At 36.8% G+C, this 19,162-nt stretch overlaps 1 protein-coding gene and 1 pseudogene across 1 annotated transcript; one reads left to right on the top strand and one right to left on the bottom strand.

The window, feature by feature from the left end:
- The first annotated feature begins 9,579 nt into the window (after window positions 1-9,579).
- Window positions 9,580-11,215, top strand: LOC141722011 (cytochrome b561 and DOMON domain-containing protein At5g47530). The gene is made up of 3 exons (XM_074525019.1): window positions 9,580-10,346; window positions 10,423-10,677; window positions 10,767-11,215. The coding sequence occupies exons 1-3, from the start codon at window positions 9,735-9,737 to the stop codon at window positions 11,085-11,087; spliced, it is 1,188 nt and encodes a 395-aa protein (XP_074381120.1). The 5' UTR covers window positions 9,580-9,734; the 3' UTR covers window positions 11,088-11,215.
- A 3,151-nt stretch (window positions 11,216-14,366) lies between these two features.
- LOC141711541 (cardiolipin synthase (CMP-forming)-like) lies at window positions 14,367-15,437 on the bottom strand (annotated as a pseudogene).
- Window positions 15,438-19,162: the final 3,725 nt, after the last annotated feature.

Here is a 19,162-nt window from a genome sequence, read left to right as displayed (position 1 = left end):
TTGTAGAAGCAATTACCTCACCTACCTGTGGTGCATTCATGATTGGTAAATATACCAATGGCACACTGCTGTTGAGATCCATTCTCAATAAATCCGCAAGAACTCTTTTCTCTTATGCCTAGCACTTGAGTTTATTATTCTCATTCGTAATGACCAAACCTTCAGCAACATGGTTAGCCAATAACATAAAGAATCTAGCATAATAGATGTTATTAGGTCTATTAGCTTTGTTACCTAATCTAGTACCCAATTCTAGCATAATATAGTTGCTAAAATTAAAATACATATCAGAAACAAGCATATAGAGCATATTAACAAGAGATGAAGTTATGGCATCAAAATTGCTAATTTTCCCAGAGAAAACCTTGATAAAGGCATCCCCAAGAAAACTCCATTCTTTCCTAAGGCCTTTTCTTCTAATACTCCCTAAACTAGCAGAGTTAAGAGAATAACCTATGGAATCTAACATGCTGGATACATCATTATCAGTGTGTGGTGTCATGGCATTGTTCTCAGGTAATTTAAAACATGCTAGTAAGTCATCACAGTTAACACAGTGATTTTTACCTTTGAGAGTGAAGGAGATAGTCATATCTATGGAGTTGAACTCAGCAGATGTCCAAATCTCCTCAACTACTTCACAGTAAATCGTTGGGGCTTCCAGCATTGCATAGCTAAGTTTACAGTTTTTGATGAAATCCATCATTTTGTGATAATCTGAGTGGGCTTCATTCTTTTTTACCAAATCTATGAAATTGTTCTTCTCATAGATGAACCCGGATTGAGACATAATCTTTACTACTGGTGCCATTGTTGTGAGTAGAAATTGCAGAGAATAACTTGAAGGTTTTGCAGAGAGAAAATGGTAAAAGCTTTGAAATTTCAAGAAAGCGTAAAGTAAAAATGAAAAATCAGAAGGGCTTATATACTTTCTCAAATTAAAAAAAATAAATAAGAGATTAAACAATAAATATGTGTAAGTGAATTTCAGCCGTTTAAGAATAAACTGTAAGTATTCTAAAAACTACCTTTAAAACAAATACATACAGCTGTATGTATGAGTATCAGCGGTTAAGACAATAGAATCAACGGCTGTGAAACACTTGAATCGACTGATGTGATATTTCAACGGATAAGGTAAACTGTCATCCGTTGAAGAGCACTTCAGTTTTATCCGTTGAAGGATAAAAATTCCAGAAATGTATATGACTTTCAACGGATAATGAACATCCGTTGACAGAACAATTTTGACTTTCAACGGATAGGGAATATCCGTTGATGGAATAATCTATGTTAAAACTCAAATTTGTTCTTGCAGCTAATACATTTCAGGCTTCAATTCAAATTGCAATGAGGACATGAATTTTAAGAGTAATTAAGCATACCTAGCTCACTTACCAATCTTGTGAATGTTGATTCATCAAGTGGCATGGTAAATATGTCTGCAATTTGTTGTTCACTTGGAACAAAATGAAGTTCCACTGTACCTTTCATCACATGTTCCCTAATGAAGTGGTACTTGATATCAATGTGCTTGGTCCTTGAGTGCTGCACAGGATTCTCTGTTATGGCTATGGCACTTGTGTTGTCACAAAAAATAGGAATGCTATCAACATGTAGTCCATAATCAAGGAGCTGATTCCTCATCCATAACACTTGAGAGCAGCAACTTCCAGCAGCAATGTATTCAGCCTCAGCTGTAGAAGTAGAGACTGAATTTTGCTTTTTGCTAAACCATGATACAAGCTTGTTTCCCAGGAATTGGCAGGAGCCTGTTGTACTTTTCCTGTCTATTTTGCAACCTGCATAGTCTGCATCTGAGTAGCCAATTAGATCAAAACCAGATTCTCTAGGGTACCAAATTCCTAGATTTGGAGTCCCCTTGAGATATCTGAAAATTCTTTTAATAGCTACTAAGTGAGATTCTTTAGGGTCAGCTTGAAATCTAGCACAGAGACATGTAGAAAACATTATATCTGATCTACTGGCAGTTAAATATAAAAGTGAACCAACCATACCTCTATAACTTGTAATGTTCACAGACCTTTTAGTCTTATTTAATTCAAGTTTGGTGGCAGTGGCCATGGGAGTTTTTGCAGATGAACATTCTATTAAGTCAAACTTCTTTAAAAGATCATAAATATATTTAGTTTGACTAATGAAAATTCCATCACTAACTTGTTTAACTTGTAAACCAAGAAAATAGGTTAGTTCTCCCATCATGCTCATTTCATAATTACTTTGCATTAGCTTAGCAAACTTTTTACAAAGCTTATCATCTGTAGATCCAAATATTATGTCATCTACATAAATTTGAACAAGTATACTAGAGCCATTAACATTCCTAAAGAAGAGAGTTTTATCAACAGTACCTCTAGTGAAGTGATTCTCCAAAAGGAATTTTGATAAGGTTTCATACCAGGCTCTAGGTGCTTGCTTCAGTCCATAGAGTGCTTTCAACAGATAATACACATAGTCTGGAAAATTTGAATCTTCAAACCCTGGAGGTTGACTTACATAAACTTCTTCCTCCAATTTCCCATTTAGAAATGCACTCTTGACATCCATTTGATAGACTTTGAAATTGGCATGGGCTGCATAGGCTAGAAAAATTCTGATGGCTTCAAGTCTTGCAACAGGAGCATATGTCTCATCAAAATCTATTCCCTCTTGTTGAGAATAGCCTTTAGCAACCAATCTGGCTTTATTCCTTATGACAATGCCATTTTCATCTATCTTGTTTCTGAATACCCATTTTGTGTCAATAGGACTCTTGTTCTTTGGTTTGGGTACCAGCTTCCAAACTTTGTTTCTCTCAAATTGGTTCAGCTCTTCCTGCATAGCTAATATCCAATCTGGATCCAATAAAGCTTCTTCCACTTTCTTAGGTTCCTCCTGAGATAGAAAACTACTGTATAGACATTCATCTTGAGTAGCTTTTCTTGTTTGCACTTTAGATGATGCATTACCAATGATCAGTTCAAAGGGATGATTCTTGGTCCATTTCCTTTGAGGTGGAAGATATACTCTAGATGAAGTGGCCTCAGTATTGTCATGATGTGAGACAGAGTGTTGATTAGTTGAAACTCCCCCTGAGTTGTTGGTCCTTTGCAGGGAACTTGGAGTTCTATCAACTGATGATGTAAATTGATTATCCGTTGATGAACTATGATCAACGGATGCTTCATTTTGTACTTCAACGGATGATGCACTATGTCTTTCAACGGATACTGCATTGCCTCTATCAACGGATGCAGAATTTTGTGCATTATCCAAGGGCATGTTTTGAATCCCTTTTGAAGTGTCATCTCCATCAGTCTCCTCTTCACTATCATCACAATATATCTCAATGTTGTCAAATTTAAGTCTCTCATGGTGTCCCTCATCTGTTAGTCCATCAATCTTTTTATCATCAAACACAACATGCACAGATTCCATAACAATATTGGTTCTTAGATTGTAGACCCTATAAGATTTTCCAGCTGAGTAACCAACAAATATTCCTTCATCAGCCTTTGCATCAAACTTCCCTTTATGGTCAGATTGATTTCTCAGTATAAAGCATTTACATCCAAAGACATGAAGAAAGTTTAGAGTTGGTTTTCTTCTCTTGAACAACTGATAAGGAGTCATGCCTTTAACTTGATTGATCAAAGAAATATTCTGAGTGTAGCAGGCACAATTAACAGCTTCAGCCCAGAAATATGTTGGTAACTTTGATTCTTCAAGCATTGTTCTAGCAGCCTCAATTAAAGATCTGTTCTTTCTTTCAACTACCCCATTTTGTTGAGGTGTTCTTGGAGCTGAGAACTCATGCATGATTCCATTTTCTTCACAGAACAACCTCATTGTCAAATTCTTGAACTCAGTTCCATTGTCACTCCTGATATTCCTAACCTTCAAGTCAGGATGATTATTGACTTGCCTGATGTGATTGATAATGATTTCACTTGCTTCATCCTTTGATCCAAGAAAATAGACCCATGAAAACTTTGAGAAATCATCTACAATCACTAAGCAATATCTTTTTCTTGCAATTGACAATACATTGACTGGTCCAAACAAATCCATATGTAGCAGCTGTAATGGTTCATCAATTGTTGTTTCAAGCTTCTTTTTGAATGATGCTTTCCTTTGTTTGCCTTTCTGACAAGCATCACACAAACCATCCCTTGAGAATTCAACAAGAGGAATTCCTCTAACTAAGTCCTTTTTGACTAGATCATTCATTGTCTTGAAATTCAAATGGGATAGCTTCTTGTGCCACAACCAACTTTCAACTGGACTTGCTTTGCTGAAGAGACAAGTAATAGATTCTGCATCAGTAGAGTTGAAGTCAGCTATGTACACATTTCCTTTTCTAACTCCAGTTAGAACCACTTTGTTGTCTTTCTTACTGGTGACAACACAGGCTTCAGAATTGAAGGAAATTGTATTCCCTCTATCACATAGTTGACTGATGCTCAGTAAGTTGTGCTTGAGACCATCAACTAATGCAACTTCATCAATGATGACATTCCTTGTTGAAATCAAGCCATATCCCATAGTAAACCCTTTGCTGTCATCTCCAAAGGTTATGCTAGGGCCAGCTCTCTCCTTAAACTCTGTGAGCAGGGAGAAATCTCCTGTCATGTGTCTTGAACAACCACTGTCCAAGTACCATAGATTTCTTCTGTTTCCCTGCACACCATAAAATCAATCAAGTTGATTTTGGTACCCAAGTTTCCTTGGGTCCATTCATGTTAGCCTTTCTCCTAGACTTCATTCCTCCTGCATCTTTAGACTTAGGTAACTTTGAGTCAACCTTAATCTTAGATGTAGTTGGTTGAGGTGTAGGGTTAGTCACAGAATTATTTAGCACATTTGGAATTTGATAAGGCATGGATTGTGCAAACATGTTATTCCACATAGGCATATTGTATGGCATTTGAGGCATACTAAATGCAGCAAGATAAGGATTGTTAAAATATGGCATGTTTCCAAAATGTGCATAAGGATTCTGTTGAGACATAACAGGCATAGCATGCAGAGGTGATGCAGACATATTAGGCATGGAAGAGGGTACAGGTATGGGAGTTTTCTTAATAGATTTGCATTTAGCAGATAGATGATTAACACTATTACAATGCACACAGCTTTTTCTAGGAGCATACTTATCAGGTGTGTAATTGTTATGTTTGTTAACCCCTACCTTCCCATTTCTATTAGATTTCCTTTTAGTTTCCTTTTTATCCTCAACCACTTTGAGCCTATTCTTTAACTGTTCTAAGGTCATGTGTCCTATATTCACCTTACTGAAATCTTTGGATGTGCTTGCTTCTTCTTTGACAAAGTTCTTGGAAGTTGAACCAAACTTTTTGTTGAGTTTCTTTAGTTTTTCATTGTTAGAAACATCTGCCTGTTTTAATTGAGGAACCTTCAACGGATGCTCTTTTTCTTCCTTCAACGGATAATTTTCATCATCCGTTGATTCCACATCCGTTGACAGCCCATCAATTAATTCCATTTTCTTTTTGTTTTTATCCCAGGCAGTCTCACAAAATGATTCAATTCCCTGGACCTTGACAATTTGAGCACTAACATCCCTAGATGTCTTCCAGGCTTTAATCACCTCTTGCTCTCTCTCTAATTGATTAGAAAGTATTTCTACTTTCTTAACAGATTCAGCTAGTTCATTTTCAACAGATATACAATGTAGCTTAGTTTTCTCTAGGTCAATCAACTTATCTTCTAATACAGCTTTCTATTACTTAAAAATAGATTGTTCTCTTTAATCCTACTATTTTCTTTAGCAAGAGATTTAAGAGACACACGCAAGTGATACAATTCAGTAGACATGTCATTAAAAGCATCATTGCACTCTTCTTTAGTAAGCTGTGTTAAATCAGTAGTGATTACCTGGTTGCTTGATGAACTAACTTCATTTTCCTCAGAATCAGCAATGAGAGCCAAGTTGACATATTCCACATCTTCATCCTCTTCTTCTCATCAGTTGCCCAGTCTTTTTCTTGAGTAATGAAAGCCTTCTCCTTTTGCTTGAGCAGATCAAAATATTTCTTTTTGTAATCTACTTGGTCAAATTTCTTCTTTTCAGAAGTTGGCTTTCTGCACTCACTTGCAAAGTGTCCACTTATACCACAATTGAAACACTTGAACTTAGATTTGTCCACCATGTTCTTATGAGGTTTAGTGGCTCTAGTGTTTTTCTTAAATTTCATCTTTGCAAATCTTCTGGACAGAAATGCAAGATGCTCATCAATACCATCAGAGTCATCTTGGCTGGAGTTGTCTTCATTCTCAGCAACTTGCTCCTTACCCTTGCTTGATTCTGATTTGCTTGTGCCATCTTTGGAGTTTAATGTTGATCTCACAGTCTCTTGTCTGCATTCTTTCTCATTTTCAGCTACCAAGGCAACTGAACCTCCTTTCTTTCTTCCCTTCTCCAATACCTCATCCTGTTCCAGCTCTAGTTCATAAGTCTTCAAGATTCCATATAATCTTTCAAGAGTGAAGTCCTTATAATCTTGAGAGTTTCTCAAGGAGACAGTCATGGGTTTCCATTCCTTTGGCAAGGATCTTAAAAATTTAAGATTTGAATCCTTCACCTGGTACACTCTACCATACAGCTTCAGTCCATTCAACAGCTTTTGAAATCTATTGAATGTGTCATTTAAAGATTCATTTTCTTCAAAATGAAAATATTCATACTGTTGAATGAGAAGCTGCATTTTGTTTTCTTTTACTTGTTCTGTACCTTCACACAGTAGCTGAACTGTGTCCCAAACCTCTTTGGCAGTTGTGCAATTTATCACATTATCAAACATATCCTTGTCAAGACCATTAAACAAAATGTTCATGGCCTTCTTATCCTTGTGGACTTCTTCTGTGTCTTCCATTGTCCATTCTGCTCTAGGTTTTGGAATGGATTGACCAACAACAATTGTGGCTGTAGCAACTGTGGCTACTTTGTGGGGAATGTGAGGACCATTCTCAATGTAGTTTACATAACCTTCATCTTGGGAGAGTAGATGAAGGTGCATTTTCACCTTCCAATGGTGATAACTGTCTTTGTCAAGAACTGGGATTTTTACTCCAATATCCTTCTTACTCATCTTTGTTAGTTTCCAAGAACTTTAAACTCTTTGTATGTCAAGAGCCTGCTCTGATACCAATTGTTATTCCTAGTGAACTAACAATGAGATTTACAGAAGGGGGGTTGAATGTAAATCTCAAAACTTTTTCAAGTTTTGAGCAGTTTCAAAGGCTGTGTGTTTAAGATAAACAAGTGTGTGAATTGCTTTAAGCTAATACAGACAGATATATATTCAAGCACAAAAGTACAGAACACAACAGACCTTAAAAACTTTTCTGGTGGATTTGTTGTTCCACCAGAGATGGTATTTCAGAAAATCTGTGATTCAAGAAGTTGATCACAGCTGCATCCTAGTACAAATTAGATAATTTTTCTCAAGATTTTTCTAAACAGCTCTGGAAAAATTCTTCTCTAATTACTAGCTGCTACTTGGTTTATATATCACCAAGTTTACAAGTGAAGACAAAGATAAAAAGTACAATAATAAAATAAGTTCTCCACTTGTTTCTTCTCCATTTTACTCCAGTGCATTGTTGACTATTGCCTCTTTATACTAGAGTAGAACGGCTGCTTTTTCTGATGTTCCTGAAATAGGCTACCACATCTCAGTTGTCTCTGTCAACCCATATGCCTCTGTTTGTAGGTACAACTACCACTTGTCAACTGCTATTTAACAGAACATTCGTTGAAGCCTTCATCCGTTGATGGCTTTATCCGTTGATGTGTTAGCAGTTGAAGCTCTATCCGTTGATGCACTCATCCGTTGAAGGATGTTATCCGTTGAAGCTTTAGAGACATCCGTTGAAGCTTTGTTTCTCATCCGTTGAAGGTCTTTAAGTTATCCGTTGACACCATTTCATTTATACAAAATTACAAGGCATGAAATATTTACAATTGGCCTTCCTATCTGCATATCCTTTAGTAGTCAACATGACTTATAATTTCCCTCAACATTTAAGAATTATATCTCAAATTCAGAGACTGAAATGTGCTACAACACTAGACTTATTTCTAAGTAAAGCTACACCATCAACGGATAGCCAAAGTGGTCTTATCCGTTGATGCTACAAACACTAGATTTCTACTTAAGTGTTTTGTTAAACATATCATCAAACTAATGCACATATATTCCTAACACGAACTACTAAATAGTTGGTATTAATTATTAAGTATAAATCAACTATGAAAAAAATGTATAAAACACCCAAATATGAACTAATGATATGTGATACTATTTTTGTAAAATTTATGAAAGGTTAACGAAATATAAATAGAATTATATTATTATTTAAATAAATTATTTTCGATTAATATTCCGATTAATCGATCCGATTAATCACCGATTATTCGATTAATTACTAAAACGTACCTCCACCTAACAACGCCGATTTCCGACTTTTAGAACACTGCTAACAGCTAGTGAATTCATTAATTTTTTTTTAGTGTAGTCAGTTGACTGAATTGTTTTTTGAATTGACGACTTAATTGAAGTTTAGCATCCAGTTGAGTGTTATAAGCGTATAAGAAAAAATGTCGCCGTTTAAGTGAAAAAGAATAAAAGAGAAGAAACAAAGTCCACAAGGAAAACAACAAATGTTGGCTATGTCCGGCAAATCATCTCATGGGAGCTTGAGATTTCGATGAATTAACGCTGCCGCTGAATAAATATTGTATTTTAAGTGTAAACTATGTGACATATAGTTGACCATGCCGGCTTAATGTGGTTCCTTGATGTATGCATAACGTGGATTAACCAAGAGAGATATGCTAAAATGTTTTACAAATTACATATGACATTCAGACGTTCGGTGCAACATTTGATAAATTATTTCGAAATGTCTAGTATCTTTCTAATTCGAATAAAAGTGATTTTTAGGAAAAACATAATTACCAAACCCAACGCATCCACAAGTTGTTGTCTTCCTCTTTAGTCCATCTGCAGTTCATAACGTTGTAGTAGTTGAATTATTAGGAATACAAATATTTGTTTTGGTGAGATTACCTGGGTTACAAATTATATGGCTAAATGATTTACATGGTATGGTCGTGAGGAGAATATCATAGAGGTGAGGAGAATATCAGGAGAGAAATTAATTAAATCTCGATACTAAATGATTTACATCTATAATTGAAGAACAAGCTTATATCTAATCACACTACAGGATCTCCGGAGAGTCAAAAGTGTACAGATAGATAATAAATATAACAACAAAATCCAATTGTAAAAAACAATGACCAAGAAAACTTTTATTTTAAAGCTTGTAAATATATTGCATTAGAAGTTACATAATTGGAGATGTTATGGTCTTAGGGAATAGTTGTTAAAACCTAAGAAAGATATCAACAAGTGCCAAATTACAACAAGGTTTTGTCTATACACCACAACATAGAATCTTACATACCAAATACCAGAACAACCCCCCCCCCCCCCCATTATTCACCTCTTGGTCTATAATTACACCACCTTTCCTCCGTCTCATATTGTCATATGCCCTCCACCAGAACAAACAACAATACTTCATTACTCTCTGATTACATCTACTCTGTTCTTGTTGACAAGTCGCAACAGGGTCTTTTCACTTGATTAATCAAATCATCAGTTTCCGCTTGCTAAGCTGATCAACCAAAACGATCAGATTAAATGGGTACAATCCTAAAAGGGATTCTGCTTTATTGTATGCTCTTATCTCTATTTCTATCATCCTCTGCTCAAAAGTGTGCCAAGTATAGCTTTGCTAGCAACAAACTGTTTAAATCCTGCAACGATCTCCCGTTCTTGAATGCCTTTCTTCACTGGACTTATGATCCTTCTTCAGGTAATTTTCAGATAGCTTACAGACAGACGGAAATTAAGTCAACAAGTTGGGCAGCATGGGGAATCAATCCAGATCGTTCAGGCATGCGTGGGGCACAAGCTCTTGTTGCTTATCAGAAATCTGATGGAAGCATGAGGTTTTACACATCTTCTGTGACAGATTACCAGACAACATTACAGGAGGGGGATCTGAAATTTCGAGTTGCAGATTTATCCGCTAGCTTTGCAAACAACGAGATCATAATTTTTGCTACTCTGAACATTCAAAATACCACTACTTTGAACCACGTTTGGCAAAATGGTCCTGTTGCAAGTGATAAACCTGGGGGGCATGACATTTCAGGAGCGAATGTTCAATCTTCAGGACGTCTAAATATACTTTCTGGTCAGGCTGGATCTACCAACGGAGGAGGTGGTTCTAAAACCAAGAAACGGAATGTAAGTCCTTACTATCCATTCAAATAAAAATCCTCAGTGAGCCATTCTTTTATTAATTACTTCATTTTTATTTCAGATTCATGGGGCGCTTAATACGGTCAGTTGGGGTATTATGATGCCTATTGGCGCTCTAATAGCAAGATACGTAAAAGTTTTTGAAGTAGCAGATCCTGCATGGTTTTACCTTCATGTTTCTTGCCAAACTACAGCCTACGTAATTGGTCTGGTTGGTTGGGGAACTGGTCTCCAACTCGGTAGTCAGTCCCCTGGAATTCAGTACTCCTCCCACAGATACATTGGCATTACTCTGTTTGTGTTCGGAACACTCCAGGTACTTCACGGTCCTTAAAAAAAACCTAACTAAATATTTTTATGTTTGTCATGTAAGGACAATGTAGTCATGTTTGGTTCAACTTTTAGGTATTAGCATTGCTCATAAGGCCACAAAAGGATCACAAATACAGATTGTACTGGAATATTTACCACCATACAACAGGTTACATGGTCATTCTTCTAAGCATCATCAACATATTCAAAGGATTTGATATCTTGAACCCAGAAAAGAAATGGCAAAGAGGATATGTTGCAATCATTGTTATATTGTCAATAACTGCTGTGATATTAGAGGGTTTGACATGGTGCATTGTTTTGAAAAGGAGAAAAGCAGCAAGTGCTGAAAAGACGCTAAATGTAATGAATGAGTTCAATGGATATGGTGGAAGGCCAAATCATAGGGTGTAGGACAATTAGAATGATATATAGCGGGGGTTAGTTTTATTTGTTTAGTATAATGTATTCTGTTTTATTAAATTTTTCAGTATTATGCTTTCAAAATGGTATGTTTGATGTGAGCTAAGAATTATGATATATTTACTTGCATTTTAATTTCCTTTTCCGATTTAAAACACTAGCTACATTCCCCAAGACCTTTTTCCAAAACTTACTCAGGAGGTGGCATTTAGTTGGCAGGGTTGTATTTGAACTGAACGGAATTCTTGAACGCAAAAAATTACTTGAGCTGAAGCTTAAATCGAGTTAAAAGTTTGTTTGGTTTACATTTTTTTAGGAAAAATTGTCCACAAAACTGATCGCGGACAATTCACACAAGCTTGATCAAGAACTTGTGCTAAAAAGCAGCTCATATACATTACTCACTAGTTTCCTCATTTTATTATTCATGAAAATAAAAAATTATCTGAAGCTATTTTTTATTTTGAGTACTATTTGAAGCTAGATTTGCAAACAAAGTACATAAGTTAAATTCTAGCAATGTGGTAGTTATATTTTATTGTATAACATATACTCTAATTTTATTTATTTTAATAAAAAAAAGAATAAATAAGTTAAAAAACTAGATTTTAGTTTATATAATATACACTATTTTTCAATAATCATACCTATGTCTAACAGTAGTCATGAGCAAAAGGCTTATTAATATTTATGTTGCTTCAACGAGTACTACTAATAATTCAAGTTTGTTCCTAAGCCTTATTTACCTAGTGGGCTTAGTAAAACCTTGACGTGGTTCTCGACTTCTAGTTACATATAGATATATTATAACGTTTTACTGTTTCAATTTACTAGGCACCAAGTTTTAAACTTCAGATTCTGGGAAAACTAGTAGACATACTGAAAAAATTCAGAAGCTACAAGTAATAGTTATCCTTCCTTTAGGGTGTATATAGATAAAATAGTGGTACATAAGAATTCTTAAAATATACAATTTCAGTATATTTCCCAGAAACTGAATAATGTTTACATTTACAATTAAAAATCTTCCACGAAGCTACCTGTTATGCCAAAAAATTGATATAAACAATATTTAGATTAAGATTAATATAATGGGCAGAATTAAAGGAGAAACGCCTGAAATCTAGGGAAAAGATGAGATTGACTTTCCATAAATAGAAGGCGCGCCCTAAGAACGCGCCCCATTGATTGAATAGCTGATTGACAGTTGTGGTTATCATGCTTTAAAGGCGCGCCCTCCAACAGGTGAAGGAGGCGCGTCCAATTATCGAGAAGAAGGAGAGAATTCTCTTAACTGAAACCTGTAGTGTAAGTGAGCCTTAGGGCGCGCCTAGAGCAAGGAAGACTCTTTGGACGGGTTGTTTGGACATGATTGCTTTGACAGACTTGCTTGATTTAGAGAGAATTGGAACGAGCCCTAAAGATGAATAGTTTAGGGCACGCCCTATGATGAAAAATGATATAAGAAGAGACCAAAGGCTGGTAACACATGGCAATGCCAACATACAGAGATGTTAGGGCGCGCCTTGATCTTCTACTTGAACATATAAATATAGCTTTTATGTGCTGCTTGGATGGATTCTCTGGAAGACTCAAGGAAGATGGAGAATGTTATTACTAACTTATTTGATGCAGGTACTCTACTGAAGAACACCTTCCTGTAGCATATCTGCAGGAAAGGCGGTGTCCGTGGTCAGAGACCTCCAGGGGTATGCCTGGACTGAAGGCCTCCTCCTGTAGTCAATGGGTGTCCTCATTGGGGATGTGGGGTAAAATCTGGTGTGTGCTTTGGGAGCTCTGTCTCTGTAGTCAACGGGTGTCCTCGTTGGGAGACTTTGGAGTATCCTGCACTTTGCACCCAAAAGCTTGGGATTACTTGTCCTGTAATCTGGTAGGGGCTCCTTATCGGGGGACAAGGATGCGTCCAACATTTGGGGTGAATCACGGCTATACCTGCGTCCACGGACTAGAGAAACAGCTGGTAGCGGAGGGTTATCCTTGGCCAGGGAGATGCCTCATCCGTGAAGTCTCGAAGCCGTGGACGAGCCTTGGGCCTTTGTGGTTGGGCCTCATCGGCGGACGTTCCTAAAGCTAGTAGAAGACGGTTTCCAGTGGGTTTCCCATTGGGCCTCGGGATAAGAAATCTAAGCCCATTAGGTTTCTTGTTCCCCAAGAACTACGTGGGCTTGATCCCCTATAAATAGGGGTACGTAGGCACATTGTAAGAGGTCAGAAGCGAGAGCGTAAATGAGCCACCACTAACCCTAAACAATCTCAGCCCCCAATAATCAACACCACCAAACACTGTTCATCTTTTCCGACGAATACTGTTCATCGGATCCACCGACTACTGTTCACGTTTCCGACAAAGAACCGCCATCACAGATCTTGTTTCCGGCTACGCACCTCAAACTTTGTTGATACCAAATTCCTCCGTCAACACTACCTGCTGTAAGATTTAAATGAACATAATTCTATCTATATTACCAAGTAAGCCCTTTTTCTTAATTAGAACATCACAGATAATTTTGCATTGCTTAAGGTCGCAGGCCAATCAGAAAAATCATTGTGTAAAGTCTCAACTGTTAGCTAATTATAAGGACCTTTGAACGGGATAATAGCCTTAGAATGATACACACCAGATGTAGAGAACTTAACTGGGAAAATGAAAGCTTACAGCTATTCTAAATTCTGCAGTGCCCTGATAAATCCATCCTTCACCTGAGGGTTTGAGGCTGCAATTCGCTGAAATGTGATATCAGAAGCTTTATGAGACCTATAAAAGAAATGTTCAATATTTATACAGGTTAGTAGTTTACGGAAGCAAGCCAAACATTACCAAAACCCAAATACTAACTAGGACTTGGCAACCTCTATTAGAGATGTTTTAACTAGCTTTATACTTAAATGACTTTAATGTCCTTCATTGAGTTTATAGAAACAAGAATACAGGGTCAAACACAAGCACATAAATATGTCTTGACATCTTAAATTAGTATATGTTTAGCAAGAAATTTCAGTTCATGACAGATTAATAATTTGTGGTTAAGGGAATTTCTTAGGGATCAAAAATGAAAAAACAACTCTTCCAGCTACATCCCTGAAAATTTAAAACCGTGCAAACTATGTAGCACATCGGATTTCAGCAGAAGTACAGAACATGATCATACATGGTCCTCCAAATCCTAGTTCATAGAAGAGATAGAGCCTTCCACAGGAAACACCATATAAATCCAGTGCACAAGAACCACTCATCCAAACAGACCTCACCTAATCTCTAAAAGCTTTCATTAGTAGTAGGCTGCCATTGTTAATATGTTTCCTTCCTTTGCAGATCCTTAGTTTACGCTGGTTATAAGCTATTAATTCTTCTCGTTGGGGCAACATTTTGATACTCTGTCCACAATCCTTAACAGTTTGATTCATTACACATAATGTTTAATGCTCTGGTCAACTAAGTTTAGCTTTACTAGTGTAATAATTTACTGCATGCACTGACATTTATAAACTATGCCCCAGCTTCTTCCCAGCAACTAAACAACATTACAGCATTTTACATCCGGGATGAGAACCCTGAGCTCATCAAAGGTCAATCAATCCTAGCTGAACCAAAGCATTAGCAACATTCTACGAAAGAACAAACATCATACAATTCCAAATTAGAAACCCTTTCTTAACACGGGATTTCTCCTTAAATATTGAGCACCATATGCCGCAGTTGAAGCCACGGTCGTTGATGCCACTAACCAGCTCACGTATGTAATGTATGAGTCCGTATCTTGGGTTCCTAAATCAGGGAGCAGCACTCACTAAAACAAGTTGGAACAATGTGTCCACCTTGCTAATAAAAAGAGGCTCCACCTTCCGCGCTACAATCCCATCAAGATTGAAGAAGTCAGACCAACTTTTCCATTTCCATTTCCAATTCAAGCTGCTAGCTCTGTAATAGATTGCACCACCAACAAGACCTACATCCCTCAGTACAATGATCCCAACAAGTCCGGAGTTTAGAAGACCTTTGTCAACCATAGCTAAAGCAACTGATCCGATTAGAACCTTGTTAGCAAGAGGATCCAGGTATGATCCAACTACAGGATTGATTCTCATCTTTTGCGCTACGTACCCGTCTAGCCAATCTGTTGCACCAGATAAGGCTAGACAGCCAAATGCAGGAAGGTACATTTCCTGCAAAATCATCCATCCAATGACCGGACCCGAGATCAACCTACTCATCGATATCAAATTTGGCAAATTCACAAACCCATCCACACCTCCACCTCCACCTCCACCTCCACCACCATTATCTACCTGGTTCCTGTTGGAATTTAATTCTATATTCATATGTTTATTTATTTAGATAATGTTTTGGTTTTAGTTTAATAATTCAAGCATGCAAACGTGCATGTATGCAAGTTTGTTTTGTTGCAGAGCCCGAGTCTTTCTGCAGGTTCTCAGCTTTTCTAGGCAAGTATAAGCACGTTAGAGTTATTGAGATTAGATAGGAGATTAATTGCTTATTTATAGGAACTACCTTTATGTATTTATCTATTTATATCAGCCATGTACTCAGTTTAATGTTAAGAGAGAATAAAAGAGTTTCTTTTCTCTTCATAAGTTAAAACTCTCCGGTTTATATATATATACAGCGTGTCTATCTATTTGTGTTTATTAGTTCTTGTTTCAACAGTGGTATCGGAGCTCCCCAGGTTCGAAGGTCCTGTTTATGCCAAAGTATCAACCACGACACACATCAGAATCCATGGAGACACCAAGAACAAAGGAAGGTGTTGTGGCTGTGAACTACCCTATGCTAACCAAGAGCAACTACACTGCCTGGTCCCTAAAAATGAAGGTCTTTATGAAGGCACAAGGTGTTTGGGGTGCTATTGAACAGAAAGGTCCCAGGGCTGCAGTAGATGAAAGGACTGTGTAGATGGCTCTTGCAGCCATTTATCAAGGTGTTCCTGAGGATGTGTTGCTGGCTATTGCAGAAAAGGAAATAACAAAGGAGGCTTGGGAGGCAATCAAGACAATGTGTATGGGGGTTGAACGAGTACAGGAGGCTAGGGTGCAGACATTAAAGGGAGAATTCGAGTCTCTCATGATGAAAGACTCAAAGAAGATAGAAGACTTCTGCTTGAAACTGAGTGGCATTGTGACTAACATTCGAGTTCTTGGAGAGGATATGGAAGAATCCAGTGTTGTAAGGAAGATTCTACGAGCTGTGCCTGATAAGTTCCTCCAAATAGCTTCAAACATTGAACAATTTCGAGATGTTAAAGTCATATCAGTTGAAGAACTGGTGGGACGTCTCAAGGCCCATGAAGAAAGAATGAAAGGTATGAGTGAGCAAAGTGAGCAACAACAGTTTCTCTTAGCTCAGAAATGGAAGGGTAGACTGGACAAAAGCAAGATAAAATGTTTCAATTGTAACATTTATGGTCACTTCGCCTCAGAGTGTGACAAACCTCGACGAAAGAAAGAACACTGTCAAGAAGCAAATTTAGCACAACTTCATGATGACGAACCGATATTGCTGTAGAGGTCATATGGGCCAACAAAGACAAGCCATACGGGCTTGTGAATAATAGCCATAAGGGCTATGAAATGGATGCCATATGGGCAGGAAATAAATTGCCAGACGGGCAAACAAGGAAGCCAAAAGGAGCTGTGATCAGTGGTGCCATATGGGCACAGAAAGGCCACACGGGCTGGATCAATGTATTTGCCATACGGGCATGAAGAAGCTGTTTCAGTTCAAGGCATGCCATACGAGTAGCTGAAGAATTGATAGATGAATATAGAATTAAGGGGGAGATTATTGGAATTTAATTCTATATTCATATGTTTATTTATTTATTTAGATAATGTTTTAGTTTTAGTTTAATAATTCAAGCATGCAAACGTGCATGTATGCAAGTTTGTTTTGTTGCAGAGCCCGAGTCTTTCTGCAGGTTCTCAGCTTTTCTAGGCAAGTATAAGCACGTTAGAGTTATTGAGATTAGATAGGAGATTAGTTGCTTATTTATAGGAACTACCTTTATGTATTTATCTATTTATATCAGCCATGTACTCAGTTTAATGTTAAGAGAGAATAAAAGAGTTTCTTTTCTCTTCATAAGTTAAAAATCTCCAATTTATATATATATACACACAGCGTGTCTATCTATTTGTATTTATTAGTTCATGTTTCAACAGTTCCCACCACCCACATTCTCTTCACCCGACCCGACCCGCTTCACATTCTCTTCACCCGACCCGACCCGCTTAGAGCAAAAAATAACCCGCGAAAATTTAGATAAATTTACAAACTCATTCTCACCTCCACTACCCTTCTCCGCCGGGTATCCACCACCTGCATTTTCTTTACCCGACCCGACCCGATTAAACCAAAAATTAATCCGCGAAAAATTCGTAGAGACCAGGAAACTGGGCAAGAAAACAATGTGGGGTTGGGAGTAAAATGGCGGATGAAAAGAGAGAAAGAGAGGGGATTTGAGCCATTTAGGGAGAGGAGAGATAGGGTGAGTTTTAGAGAGAAAGAGACAGGTGGGGTTGAGAATGGAGGATGTTGAGTAACCAGCTCATCTCACTACCTTTATGGGTCGAAGAGTGGAACACCGGCACTCATCTTTGGGCATTAATTATCTTTAGTGTCCACAATAAATTGTGAGAATATTGGGGGTGGCTGGGAATCGAATCTTAGTACTCCCGCCAGCCTAAGCTCTGATACCATGTTGAGTAACCAGCTCATCTAAAATCTTAAGTTGTTAGAGGAAGACCCCAATAGGATTATATATTTAACAGAGAAGAGATTGAAGATGGCTTGTTGAGATTTGGAGTGTTGGGTAAGCTTAGTTAGTGAACTAAGCATTTACGTTTTTGGGAGAGAAGAGAAGAAAAGAGAATAGATGCAATCAGGAGAGAAGAGAATAGAATAATTAGAATAAAATAAATTAGTGGTGTGATTCGAGTCTGCGTAAAAAGGGATAGAAGTGTGAATGAGAAGAATATTTTGGGAGAAAATTATAGAAAATTTTCTCTTCCCACCATTTCTCTTTTCTCATCAAAAAATTTGGGATCATTTCTCAGATTTTTTTAAAATTAAATTATCTTTTATCTTCTCTTCTCTCCATTTTCAAACTTTTTATAACGTTACTCTTTTACGTTATGTTCGGAAATACGAGAAAGGGAAAAAAATAATAAATAATAAATTTTAGCTCAAACAAACTTTTTTTTATATTTTTACTATCGTTTTACCTATGTGACGTATCAAACCGCACCAAACCACGACCCAACCATAATTATCAATTGTATTTGTAATAAAATAATAAAAAAAGAGAATAAGGATTCAGATGTTAGTTTCCTAATATTTTTCGTGGAATTGTGAGAAAAATATGTAAAAAATTCAATCTTTACATATATTTACTATTACTATTTTTTATTTTATTTTTAAATTAAGAAATTTAATATTTAGATATTTAATAAAATAAACACACAAATAAAAATTTTTTAAACTCTACATCTAAATCTTTAAACTCACATTAATATAAAAAATATGATTAATATTATAAAATCTTTGAAAAATGTTAAAATACGGTGTCTTCTTTTTCCTTCGTTATAATACTTTTTCCATCTTTTTTTTCAACATTACGACCCCCATCCTTTTCTCTCATTCTTCATCCTGAATCGCGTCTCTATCATCATTCACCGTCATCATCATACTTCATCATGTACGATTTGTAGGGGAGAGCAAGGGTCGACTCGGTTCGGTTTCTAGGTAAAATCAGAACCGAAACCGTATACCTCGGATTTTAAAAATTAAAAACCATAACCGCAACCAAACCTTGGATTTCGGTTTCGGTTTTAAAAAGCCAGTTCAATTTTCATCGGTCCGATTTCGGTTAAAAAACCGGATAAAATAAAAATCAGAAAATAATATAACTTAATTAAAGAAAACACACTTAATTAAAAATTAAAAAAGTGTTTTTGCGTTCAAAGTTCACGCTACACAGCTCAAATTTATGACATTACAAGTCCAAACCATAAACAAGAAACTAAAACCG

Source organism: Apium graveolens, chromosome 1 (assembly GCF_009905375.1).
Source record: "Apium graveolens cultivar Ventura chromosome 1, ASM990537v1, whole genome shotgun sequence".
NCBI lineage: Eukaryota > Viridiplantae > Streptophyta > Magnoliopsida > Apiales > Apiaceae > Apium > Apium graveolens.
Note: the sequence above shows the minus strand (reverse complement) of the source record. Positions and strands in the feature narration are given on the sequence as shown.

Coding starts and splice junctions, on each gene's coding strand:
- LOC141722011 (XM_074525019.1), top strand. CDS start 9,735: ATGGGTACAATCCTAAAAGGGATTCTGCTTTATTGTATGCTCTTATCT. Junction 10,347..10,422: donor CTAAAACCAAGAAACGGAAT/GTAAGTCCTTAC, acceptor TTTTTATTTCAG/ATTCATGGGGCGCTTAATAC. Junction 10,678..10,766: donor TTGTGTTCGGAACACTCCAG/GTACTTCACGGT, acceptor TTCAACTTTTAG/GTATTAGCATTGCTCATAAG.